The sequence below is a fragment of the Zootoca vivipara genome, chromosome 2 (assembly GCF_965207765.1).
Source record: "Zootoca vivipara chromosome 2, rZooViv2.hap1.1, whole genome shotgun sequence".
NCBI lineage: Eukaryota > Metazoa > Chordata > Lepidosauria > Squamata > Lacertidae > Zootoca > Zootoca vivipara.
Window position 1 is genome coordinate 117,957,811 of NC_142584.1, and position 12,012 is coordinate 117,969,822.

At 46.8% G+C, this 12,012-nt stretch overlaps 2 protein-coding genes across 11 annotated transcripts in view; one reads left to right on the forward strand and one right to left on the reverse strand.

The window, feature by feature from the left end:
• Positions 1-1,156, forward strand: part of LOC118080169 (major histocompatibility complex class I-related protein 1-like) — a 44,913-nt gene extending 43,757 nt beyond the window's left edge. The window contains exon 10 of the mRNA XM_088664300.1: positions 418-1,156. Coding sequence (XP_088520426.1) covers positions 418-440 — 23 coding nt within the window. The 3' untranslated portion in view covers positions 441-1,156. The remainder of the gene's footprint in view (positions 1-417) is intronic.
• The window catches only part of LOC118078157 (uncharacterized), a 39,220-nt gene continuing 28,057 nt past the window's right edge, over positions 850-12,012 (reverse strand). For 6 of the 10 annotated variants that reach the window (XM_088664063.1, XM_088664064.1, XM_060269226.2 and 3 more), the window contains 2 exons: positions 10,499-10,636; positions 850-9,195 (listed from right to left, as the gene is read on the reverse strand). In XM_088664063.1, the coding sequence (XP_088520189.1) occupies positions 8,039-9,195; positions 10,499-10,636 (1,295 nt within the window). In that variant the 3' untranslated portion in view covers positions 850-8,038. The remainder of the gene's footprint in view (positions 9,196-10,498; positions 10,637-12,012) is intronic. The other 4 variants (XM_088664067.1, XM_088664068.1, XM_088664069.1 and 1 more) reach the window with 2 other exon arrangements.

Below are 12,012 nucleotides of genomic sequence, written 5' to 3' on the forward strand. Positions count from 1 at the left end.
TGAGGTGAAAAAAGCTCTTGTGACACATTCTGTCTGTCCATCTGAGCTCCACAGAGGATCCCCTCCATCTGAGAAACAGTTTCTACCCACAATCTGAATGACAGAGAGTCACATTTTGGGTTCTGGAAAAGGATTTCTCCTTCCGGTATGACCACTTTGTGTCCTTCTGGTATTTCCCCAAATTGTGCAGCTTGGCTCACTTGCTTGAGCTGCCCTCTGCAGGCATTTGCTCTGCAGGCCCATTTTGGTTTTGATCCGAGTATATCTTAGGTCTTATTTGACATGTTGAGGGATGGTGGCTTTCCTTGTGAGGCTGGACTAGACGGCCTTTGGGTTCCCTCTAGCTCTGTAATGGTGATGCCCCCACACCATGATGTTTGCTTAACTTTGAAACACTCCTGTTCTTTATTTCTGCAGCTTCAGACCAGCCCAGTGTGTGAGATGAGACCAGAAGGAGCCTGTCAAGTTTTGCTGTGAATTGCAGAGGCTCAGAGCTCCTGCTGTCCTTTAAAGATGTTTCTGATGTTCTTTAATCCTGGTTCTCACTCATCCATTCTGACTCCAGCTGTAACTTGAAGGAAAAGAAGTTGCAAGGAGAAGAGGCAGGTCAGGAGCTTCATGGCCACAATTTGATCTGAAATAAGCAGCCCCTTCTTTTTGGCTGCAGGCCCTCCTTCAGTTCATGAGGCTTGTTACCTGTTCCCCACAGCCTTCCAGGAGGGGTGACCCACTGAGAGTTGGACCACATGAACTCTTCCAAATGAACTAGTTTTGTTGCCTTCAATTTGCCTAATTTTTATCTCACACGTTCTTCCTTTTTCACCTGTGGCCCTTCAGGAACATCCTTCGCCTCTCTGCGGTTCCCACCATATGATTCCCACCATCTTCCTTCCCTTCTCATAGGCTGGCATCACTTAAGGAGACTCTTTCCTAGAAATAAGAATGCAATAACTCTCTTAAACCTCCGGGGGCCCCAGGACTCTTCTTGCCTAACCCAACGAATTTGCTGCACCTTGCTTTGAAGACCCTGGATGTAATTATTATTATTATTTATTTTTCCTGAAGGCAGCCCTGTTTAGGTGGGCAGGGTATAAATGATCAAATTATAATAATTTTGTAATATCTGTTCGACTGAAATGAATAAGGGTGCACCCCCTTCCTCTTTAGTGGTTCTTTCCTTCTTATCACAGGAGTTCCTGAGATTTTGACGTTTTTGAGAATATTCACAGGCTCTGGCAGGGAGGTGCCAATAATTGGTCTCCCGGTGCAAAGTGACTGAAGATCTAGGGTCCAAAGCGAGAGGGAGACAGAATCTGTGGTTTTGCAGGGGTGGGATTAAGTTACATGAGGCCAAGAGGGTCTGAAGTCTGGTCAGTGCCTGGATGGGGGACCACCTGGATGCTGTCTTTGGTTCGAGGACGAAAGAAAGGAGGGTTGGGAATATAATAAAAGAAATAGGTAGATATCTGATCTGGGGGAGGGTGGGGGGGGGAGGTGACCAAGGTAGGGTTGCCCCGAAAGTCCGCAATCCGAGGAGGAAGTTCTTCCACTGAGATGAAAAGTAGATGCCTAAAATATTTATTTTATTTCAAATTTTTATCCCTCTTGTTGTGGTAAATTGTAGTGTTGTAAAGTTCATTATGGGTTGTAAATACTTAGACCCACACAGCCAAGCTTCCATAGCTGCCAAGTCTCCCGTTTTCCCCGGGAAAACCCCTTTTTTACTTACCTTTCCCCGGTGGTCCCCCGTATCACTTCGTCTCCCGTTTTTCTCCGTTATTTTCTCCTGCCGGTGGCCATTTTTTTTCCGATTTGCCCTTCTATGGGCACCCAAAATGGCCGCCGCCAGCTTCAAAAGCCGCATCTACGCATGTCCGGAAGTGCATAGACGTCACTTCTGGTGTTGGTGGCAGCCATTTTGGTGCCCATAGATGGGCGGTGCGACACCGGAAGTTGCGTCAGAGCACTTCCTGCCATGCGCACAAGCGATTTTTGAAGCTGGCGGCGGCCATTTTGGGTGCCCATAGAAGGGCAAAGCGACACCGGAAGTTACATCGACGCAACTTCCGGTGTCAAATGGCTGCCGGTCCCGGATTCTGCAGTCTTGGAAGGTAAGCAACCTTCAATGGCTGCCCAGCTCGCTCTGCAAAGCTGCTTCTTGTTCGGACCCAGCAGAGTTACAGCGCAGCTGGAACGATGGCAGTCTGTGACTTCAATAAAACAGACTCAACTCCGTTGCTTCTAATCTATATTGGATAGATTCTAATCTTCTAATCTACCCTTCAGCTCTCTATATTGGACAAACAGGCCAAACCCTACGCCAAAGGATAAATGGACATAAATCTGACATCAGGAACCAGAAGACAGAAAAACCAGTAGGAGAACACTTCAATCTCCCAGGACATTCTATACAAGATCTCAAAGTAGCTGTCTTACTACAAAAGAATTTCAGAAATAGACTGGAAAGAGAAGTTGCTGAATTGCAACTTATCACCAAGCTCAAAACCATGGAGGGACCTGGTTTGAACAGAGATATCGGGTTCTTATCTCATTATACATGATAAGCGATCTTCAGCCATCTCCACCCTTGCTTTTTCATGCAAAACCATTTGCAGTCGTTTCTGGTCATCAACAGCTATCAGTCAGTCAATCACCCATTTCCACCACCCTTCTGAGTGATCCCCCCTCCCCATCCCTTCTCTACATAAGTGCCTGGAAACTTCCATTTCACTGTATCTGAAGAAGTGTGCATGCACACGAAAGCTCATACCAAAATAAAAACTTAGTTGGTCTTTAAGGTGCTACTGAAGGAATTTTTTTATTTTGCTTCTAATCTAACTCAACTTTATTACAGAAGCATAAAAGAAACAGCAAAACCAACAGAAGCTAGCTGCATGTTTGCAGCTCTTATCTCTAGCACTCTCTCCTACACACTCCTTGTCAGTGTTTTGAAAAAATATGGCAAAGCTTCTGACCTGCTTTGCCTGGCACAAAAGACTCCACGAAAAGAGTGTCTTTGCAGAGTATATTCTGCTTTTATTCTTAAAAGTCTTTAGCTGCAAAATGACTAACTGTACAGACATCAACACCACCAGCTTTCTCTAACCAACCAACAGGTACAATAAAATTAGGTGAGAGGTTGCATGAGTCACCGCAGGCCGCTGACTCATGCTGACTCAGCTCCCCCAGCATTAAAGAAACACCGGCCATTTTTTTTAGCCGTGACACTCCTCTCTGGCAGAAACTCATACTCGGACTCTCAGACTCAAAACCAAAACTGAACTCTGAAACAAAGGAAAATTGCATGTATCACTTGTGGGCAGACACCCAATACTTTGGCCACCTCATGAGAAGAGAAGACTCCCTGGAAAAGACCCTGATGCTGGGACAGATGGAGGGCACTAGGAGAAGGGGACGACAGAGGGCGAGATGGTTGGACAGTGTTCTCAAAGCTACGAACATGAGTTTGACCAAACTGCGGGAGGCAGTGGAAGACAGGAGTGGGGTCACGAAGTCTGACATCACTAAACGACTAAACATGTCCGACGAAGAGTCGGACATGACTAAATAACAACAACAATATTCCTGCCAGTCGCGTGGAGAAATGGGGCGGGGCGCCGGAGGGATCGTCGCACCACGGCGCCAGGGCACCCAATATGCTTAAGACGGCCCTGAGCATGGCCACCACCTGCATGTAGAATCATAGAATCATAGCGTTGGAAGAGACCACAGGGGCCATCCAGTCCAACCCCTTGCCAAGCAGGAAACACCATCAAAGCATTATTGACAGATGCCTGTCAAGCCTCCACTTAAAGACCTCCAAAGGAGACTCCACCACACTCCTTGGTAGCAAATTCCACTGCCGAACAGCTCTTACTTACCCTTCAATCCCGACAAAGGGGGTCTTGGAAAAGACATATGGCTGTGGTTTCTTAAACTGGAGGAAATACACGATCCCACTAATCTGGTAGTAATTGAATGCTTCACTTTGTTCCCTGATCAGATTCAAGGGGCATTTTGCCTTCAGTTTCCCACAGACTCCATGGGGCTTAAGCAGCAGCAGCAGTAATAGTACCAGGGGTCTCATTCTGGCTCTGCCTCCTAAACGTCTCTTGTCTGTGGTTCCTCTCACCTCCAAAGCTTGCTAGCCAGAATCATTCATGGATTATTGCAGTACCAAAGCTGCAGTCACTTCCCCATTTCTGGCAGGGCTCAGCTCAGGAGGGTGGGGGATGGGGGGAGCTTGGGCTGAAGTTTGCTCACAAGAAACTAAGAAGAGCCCGGCAGCTGGATCAGATGGAAGGCTCATCTATTCCAGCATCCTGCATCTCACAAAAGCAAAAGCAGGGCTCCTATGGGGCTGATCACACTTTCCCAAGCATTAGGCACAAGGTAGAGCTCTGGTCTAAAGTACCAAGCCTCTCGGGCTTGCCGATCATCGCAATATCAACATTTCAAATCCACATGGTGGGGTTGCTCTGTCCCAGCCCCGGCTAACCTACAGGTAGGAGTTCAAAAGCATTCTAGAGTGAGTAGATAAATAGGTACTGCTGCGGAAGGAAGACAAATGGCATTTCGGTGCACTCTGGAACTCATCACGAGTCATGCTGGCCACATGACCCAGAAAGCTGTCTGCAGACAAACACCGGCTCCCTCGGCCTGAAAGATGAGATGAGCGCTACACCCCATAGTCGAATTCGACTGGACTTAACCATCCAGGGGTCTTTTACCTTTACCTGTAGATGTTCTGAAAGTTTTTAAATACTATTACTTAAATATTGTTATTATTTATTTACTTATTTAGTTTTTTATTTTATTTTTTATTTTATTTTTTATTTAGTTATTATTTAAATACTGTTATTATTATTATTATTATTATTATTATTTCATAGAATCATAGAATCCTAGAGTTGGAAGAGACCACAAGGGCCATCCAGTCCAACCCCCTGCCAAGCAGGAAACACCATCAAAGCATTCTTGACATATGCCTGTCAAGCCTCTGCTTAAAGACCTCCAAAGGAGGAGACTCCACCACACTCCTTGGTAGCAAATTCCACTGCCAAACAGCTCTTACTGTCAGGAAGTTCTTCCTAATGTTTAGGTGGGATCTTCTTTCTTGTAGCTTGAATCCATTGCTCCGTGTCCGCTTCTCTGGAGCAGCAGAAAACAACCTTTCATCCTCTTCTATATGACATCCTTTTATTTATATATTTGAGACCACAAGGGCCATCCAGTCCAACCCCCTGCCAAGCAGGAAACACCATCAAAGCATTCCTGACAGATGGCTGTCAAGCCTCCGCTTAAAGACCTCCAGAGAAGGAGACTATTATTTATTTGTATTTATTAATTTATTATTTGTACCCCGCCCATCTGGCATTGCTGCTTTGTTGTTTGCTGTCCTGGGCTCCTTTGGGAGGACGAACAGGAGAGAAATATACTACTACTACTACTACTACTACTACTACAAATAAATAATGTCTAGAACCACAACATGGGAAAACAGGCAGGCAGGGTAGATGAGAAGATGGGTGTCACACAGCTTTTGCGTGGACAGGCGGAGTCCCCCAAACCCCCAGGCAACCCGCTGAGCGGAATAAAGACGCATAACAACGTGCTATGGGATTCAAATTGGCCACAACTTTTTAAAGATTCAGATGTAGGGAGACCTTGGTTCAGGCATTGGGCGTTATCCTTCCCAGCCCCCAGCCAGGGTTCTGGGAGGCTTTGGGGTCATCCACATGTATGGAGGTTGGGGCTGGCTCCGGAGAACATATGTTCAAGCAGAGAGAGCCCGCCCACTGTTCACCGCCGCTGGAAGGGGGAAGTGATGACGCCTATTGGCATGGTCAAGGCTTCCCCCAATACCCCGATCTTGTTGCCGCAAGGGGGGTAAGGTCTCCACCTCACGCCCCTCCCTCTATGAAAATTACCAAAGAATTCCGCCCAAGGCTTGACACTGCCAAAGTTGTGATGCATTACAGGTCAATTCTGTGTCCAGGGCAGCTGTTTATCAGCTCCATCTGGTACGCAGGCTGAGACCCTACCTGCCTGCAGACTGTCTCACCAGAGTGGTCCATGCTCTAGTTATCTCTCGCTTGGACTACTGCAACGCACTCTACATGGGGCTACCTTTGAAGGTGACCCGGAAACTAGAACTAACCCAGAATGCGGCAGCTAGACTGGTGACTGGGAGCAGCCGTCGAGACCACATAACACCGGTCCTGAAAGACCTACATTGGCTCCCAGTACGTTTCTGAGCACAATTCAAAGTGTTGGTGCTGACCTTTAAAGCCCTAAACGGCCTTGGTCCAGTATACCTGAAGGAGCGTCTCCTCCCCCATCGTTCTGCACGGACACTGAGGTCCAGCGCCGAGGGCCTTCTGGCGGTTCCCTCACTACGAGAAGCCAAGTTACAGGGAACCAGGCAGAGGGCCTTCTCGATAGTGGCACCCACCCTGTGGAATGCCCTCCCACCAGAGGTCAAAGAGAACAACAATTACCAGACCTTTAGAAGGCATCTTAAGGCAGCCCTGTTTAGGGAAGCTTTTAATGTGTGATGGATTTCTGTATTTTAATGTTTTGTTGGAAGCCGCCCAGAGTGGCTGGGGGAACCCGGCTGGTGCGCTCGGCGGTCGCACTTTAAAAATCCAGTCACTTAAATAGGATCTCAGTCTAATTCAGCAACATCTTACTGCCAGTAGTGGCCATAAGGAGGGTGTTAGTTTTCATACACGGCATGGAGGTATGTCTTATTTTCGGGGTATGTCTTATCTTTCGCAACTGCTTAAAAATGCTGCCATGGCTTACTTTATGACTACGCTTTAAAAAAGGGGAAACACGGTATATCAGACATTTTGGTGCTTTTGAATACCTTTCTTCCTGAACCAGCCACTTAAGCAGAGAACTTTCTCACAGTCTGTATCTGTATTGGATTTGAAATTGTTTTTATATACTGTTTAGGATTGTTTTTAATTGTTTTCAGATATGAAAGGCTTCTATTTATTTCTTATTGTTGTTTCGTAGGAAGAAATTCATAAGTGAAATGAACAAATAGGAGGAAGTTTCATGTGTGCATACTGCTCAAAAATGACCACACCATGCTGAGTGTGTAATTGAAGTACATCCTGGTTATCGTGACCCTTTTGACAGTGAGTTCTCACATATTTAGGGGGCACATTAAATGAGGAGGTGGGGAAGTCCCATCACATGAGGGATTGTTGCAAGAGCTGGGACCGAGCAACGGGAGCTCACCCTGTCGCGGGGATTCGAACCGCCGACCTTCGGATCGGCAAGCCTTAGGCTCTGTGGTTTAGGTCTGGTGTGCAAATGAACACCTGCTTGCACACCAACCTGCCTAAGGTGCAAAGACATTACTGTATTGGCAAATACATTACTGTATTGAATTAAATGGGGTTTTTTTATGTACATTTTCTCTTGTTTGCTATAGTTTTATGTATGCATCATTTTGCTTTCCTGTTGATGGGCATTGTCATTCATATAGTGTGCATGCACTTTGTCTTGAGATCAATTATGTGAGGTGGGGCTTACCTGCCCCCCCCCCACAGGGAGACAGAGGGAGGAGGGAGAGCTCACATTTGTGTGTGCCTATGGGACCCAGGTGGCGCTGTGGTTAAACCACTGAGCCTAGGGCTTGCTGATCAGAAGGTCGGCGGTTCGAATCCCTGTAACGGGGTGAGCTCCTGTTGCTCGGTCCCAGCTCCTGCCAACCTAGCAGTTCGAAAGCACATCAAAGTGCAAGTAGATAAATAGGAACCGCTACAGCGGGAAGGTAAACGGCGTTTCCATGTGCTGCTCTGGTTCTCCAGAAGCAGCTTTGTCATGCTGGCCACATGACCTGGAAGCTATACGCCGGCTCCCTCGGCCAATAATGCGAGATGAGCGCGCAACCCCAGAGTCGGTCACGACTGGACCTAATGGTCAGGGGTCCCTTTACCTTTTATGGAGTACAGAAGTTTAAGAGTCTGGAAAGCAGTTACCAAACTTAAAACCATGGATCTCATTATACATGATAAAGCTATCATGGTTTCTTCACTGTGTGAGTCCATCGATGTTGTCTAAGTGCATCAATACGACTGAAGGTCCTTCCACACTCCGTACATTTAAAGGGTTTCTCCCCTGTGTGAATTCGTAAATGTTTTTTAAGGTTGCAACTTTGATTGAAGCAACTTCCACACTCCATACATTTAAATGGTTTTTCTCCTGTGTGAATTCGTAGATGTGTTGTATAGTTTCCACTTTCTGTGAAAGTCTTCCCACACTCCATACATTTAAATGGTTTATCCCCTGTGTGAATCCGTTGATGTTTTCTATGGCTTCCACTATCCGTGAAAGTCTGCCCACACTCCATACATTTAAATGGCTTCTCCCCTGTGTGAGTTCGCTGGTGTGAAGTGAGGGTTGACTTCACGCTAAACCACTTTCCACACTCCATACATTCATATGGTTTCTCCCCTGTGTGAGTTCTCTCATGTAAAGTGAGGGTTGACTTCAGGCTAAAGCACTTTCCACACTCCTTACATTCAAATAGCTTCTCCGCTGCGTGAATTCGTAGATGTTTTGCATGGCTTCCACTATCCGTGGAAGTCTTCCCACACTCCATACATTTAAAGGGTTTCTCCCCTGTGTGAATTCGCTGGTGTACAGTAAGGTGCTGGTTCCGTCTGAAACACTTTCCGCACTCCATACATTTGAATGGCTTCTCCCCTGTGTGAATTATTTGATGTGAACTAAGGGACGCATGATCAATGAAGCTCTTTCCGCACTCCAAACATTTAAAAGTTTTCTCCCCTGTGTGATTTTGTAGATGTTTTTTAAGGTTTCCACTTTGACTGAAGCTCCTTCCACACTCCACACATTTAAATGGTTTTTCTCCTGTGTGAATCCGTTGATGTTTTCTATGGGTTCCAGAATCAGCAAATGTCTTTCCACACTCCATACATTGAAACGGTTTCTCCCCTGTGTGAATTCGCTGGTGTGCTGTAAGGTATGTCTTCTGCCTGAACGACTTTCCACATTCCATACATTTGAATGGTTTGTCCTCTGTGTGAGTTTGCTTGTGAGAAGTAAACTTTGTCTTCTGCATGAAGCACTTTCCGCACACCACACATTTAAATGGTTTCTTCAATAAAATTCCAGGTGACTTCTCGGAATTCTGACTATTGTTTCCATCACGTGCTTGGGGAGGAAAGAAAATGCTGTTAGGCTTCCAAGGAAGAGGAAGAAGTAACACAACACACATCTGGTGCAAATAGCACCTCTTATTTCAATATCTCTTACGTTCTCCCTTTTCCTTTTTATATTCCATTTTTTAAGGAATGCAGCGAAAATAATGTCAAATTATAATAATGCCAAGTGTTACAATTAAGGCAGCAAATTAAAACTTTCCTCTTTTCCCAGGCTTCTGCCTAATTAAATCATCTCTTTAAATTTGCAGGGGAGGGGGTTCTGTTTCGGTTTTTACAATGTTATGTATTTTTCTATTTTCTGTGATGCTTAGATGAAGGGTGGTATATGAACAATTCTATGTACACTTGGAAGAGACCCCGAGGGTCCTCTTGTCCAAACTTCTGCAATGCAGCAATCTCGAATCTGCATCTAACCTCTGCTTAAAAGCCCCCAAAGGAGGAGAGTCCACCACTTTCAGAGGGTGTCTGTTCTGCTGTTTAGCTGGATTCACATTTCTTGTAATCTGAATCCATTGGATCAGCTCCTACCCTCCAGAGATGAAGATAACCAGCTTGCTCCATCTTCACGTGAAGATAGATATCTGAAGATGGCATATCTCTTCCCAGTCTCCTTTTTCCCAGTCTCCTTTTACGCAAACCAAGCTTCCTCAGCTATTCCTCATAAGGCTTGGTTTCCAATCCCTTGATCATGTTAAGCTTGTGGTCTACTAAGGCCCTGAGACTTGGACTACTGGCAACCCAGGTGTCCTCCATCTTATATATGTGCAGCTGGTTATTCTAGCTGCTCTAGAAGGATACCATGGTAGAGGGAATCGAAAGTTGCTGAGAGGACAAGGAGAATTAGTAGGGTCACGGTTCTGCTGCCTCTTTCCCAACAGAGGTCATCATACAGGGCAACCAAAGCAGTTTCTGGGACAAAACTGGTCCAAAATCCAATTAAAATGGACCTAGAAAATCAGCTTCCTAAAAGGCCACCTGGATCTTGTCTGCAACCATACGGTCAAGAACAGGCATCCCCAAACTGCGGCCCTCCAGATGTTTTGCCCTACAACTCCCATGATACCTAGCAGGACCAGTGGTCAGGGGTGAGAGGAATTGTGGTCCAAAACATCTGGAGGTCCGAAGTTTGGGGATGGCTGGTCAAGAACCTTGCCTAAGAAGGGGAGACCAGCAACTATCCAGGAGTCCTGCAGAGGAAATAGCACCTACAATTCAAATGCCTGGGAAAAGGTTTTCCTCTTCACCATCTATTGATCCATTTATGTCCCCATCGCCACTCCCCTGGAACTCACCAGATGTCTCTGAGGGCCCTGGGAGAAAATGCTCAGAGGTTGTGGGGAGGGATGCAGGAGGCAGTCTGATAAGGTCAACTGTCCATCGCCCTCCTTCCATCCTTGCTAGGTTTGCAGGTTCAGCCACTTTCATCCTTCCTTTTTAAAAAGTTTTTATTGAACAATTTTTAAAATAATACATTATCTATCACATTGTCAATTACATTTCCTCCCCTTTTTATCCCCTCCCCTCCTCTCCGTCCCTCCTTCCCAATACTTCCCTCAACTCCCCCCCTTTTTTCTCTCACACGGTTTACTCTGCATGTTATCAAATTGTACATATCTTCACCTTATCTACCCTATATTCTACTAATAAATTATGGGTGTTTATTCAAAACCTGCTAAGGAGTCCTATTTGTTTTGATGTCGTTAAGTAATTTCTTTTAAAAATCCCATTTTTCTTTAAACTCATGGTTGTCCTTCTCTCACAGTTTGTATCTCAGCTTTGCCAGTTCCTCATAACTCATCAATTTTTCTTGCCATTGCTCTTTCATAGGGATTTCCTCAGTCTTCCATACCTTTGCGAACAAAACTCTCGGCACTGTTCTAGCATACTACATAAATAGGTTCCTTGATTTCCTTCACAGGTCTTGCCCTAGAATCCCTAACAAAAATGCTTCTGGTTTTTTAACAATGTTCTTTTAAACATTTTTTTCAGCTCATCCTATATAATAAAGTCCAAGTGTCTCTGCGTCCAGTTTTCCCGTGTGTCCCTGGGTTACTGCACATGGGCCCCAGGGACACAGGGATTGGACAGCAGAGACTGGACGCACACACACGTGCACTCTCCCCCCCACCTACCGTTTCCCTGCGGCTGCCAACCGCCGCTCCTGGCTGGACTGAGCGTTGGCGGGGGGGGGAGCGCGCACGTGTGTGCGTCCAGCAAGCGCTTCTCCAAACCCCGGGATGTCTCCTTCCTGTCGCTTCCCGTTTGAGCTGGTAGTGGTGCTCCTGCTGACGGGCCAGCCGGTCACCCCCGCCGAAGCCTCCCAGTCCCCGGGCTCCGGCTCCTGCTGCTGCGGCTCCGGCGGCCAGGCTTTCCCCGTCGTCATCGTAGGCGAAGCCTGCGACGAAGCGCACCATGGCTGAGGGAGGCGGCTAGGCCCAGGCGCCGGACTCCGCCTCCCCTCGTGCCTTCCCCTCGCGCGCTCGACGGAGGAGCCCATGAGAGGAGCGACGAGGCCGCAGCCTTCCCTCCCTCTCTGCACTCAGCTGCGGGGCACGACGGGATAGCGAGTTTGTTTACTTGCGTTCCTGGCGCGCCCCGCAGCCGAGCGCACAGAGAGAGAGAGAGAGAGAGAGAGAGAGAGAGAGAGAGAGAGAGAGAGAAGGCCGCGGCCCCGCTGCTCCTCTCACATATCCCCTAGCGCCTGTTTTCTAAACGGGCTGAACGACACTAGTTATATATCATCTCCCAATTTTTTAAACTTCTCTACATTCCCACCACATATGGTAAAAAGTTCCCTCCTTTTCCT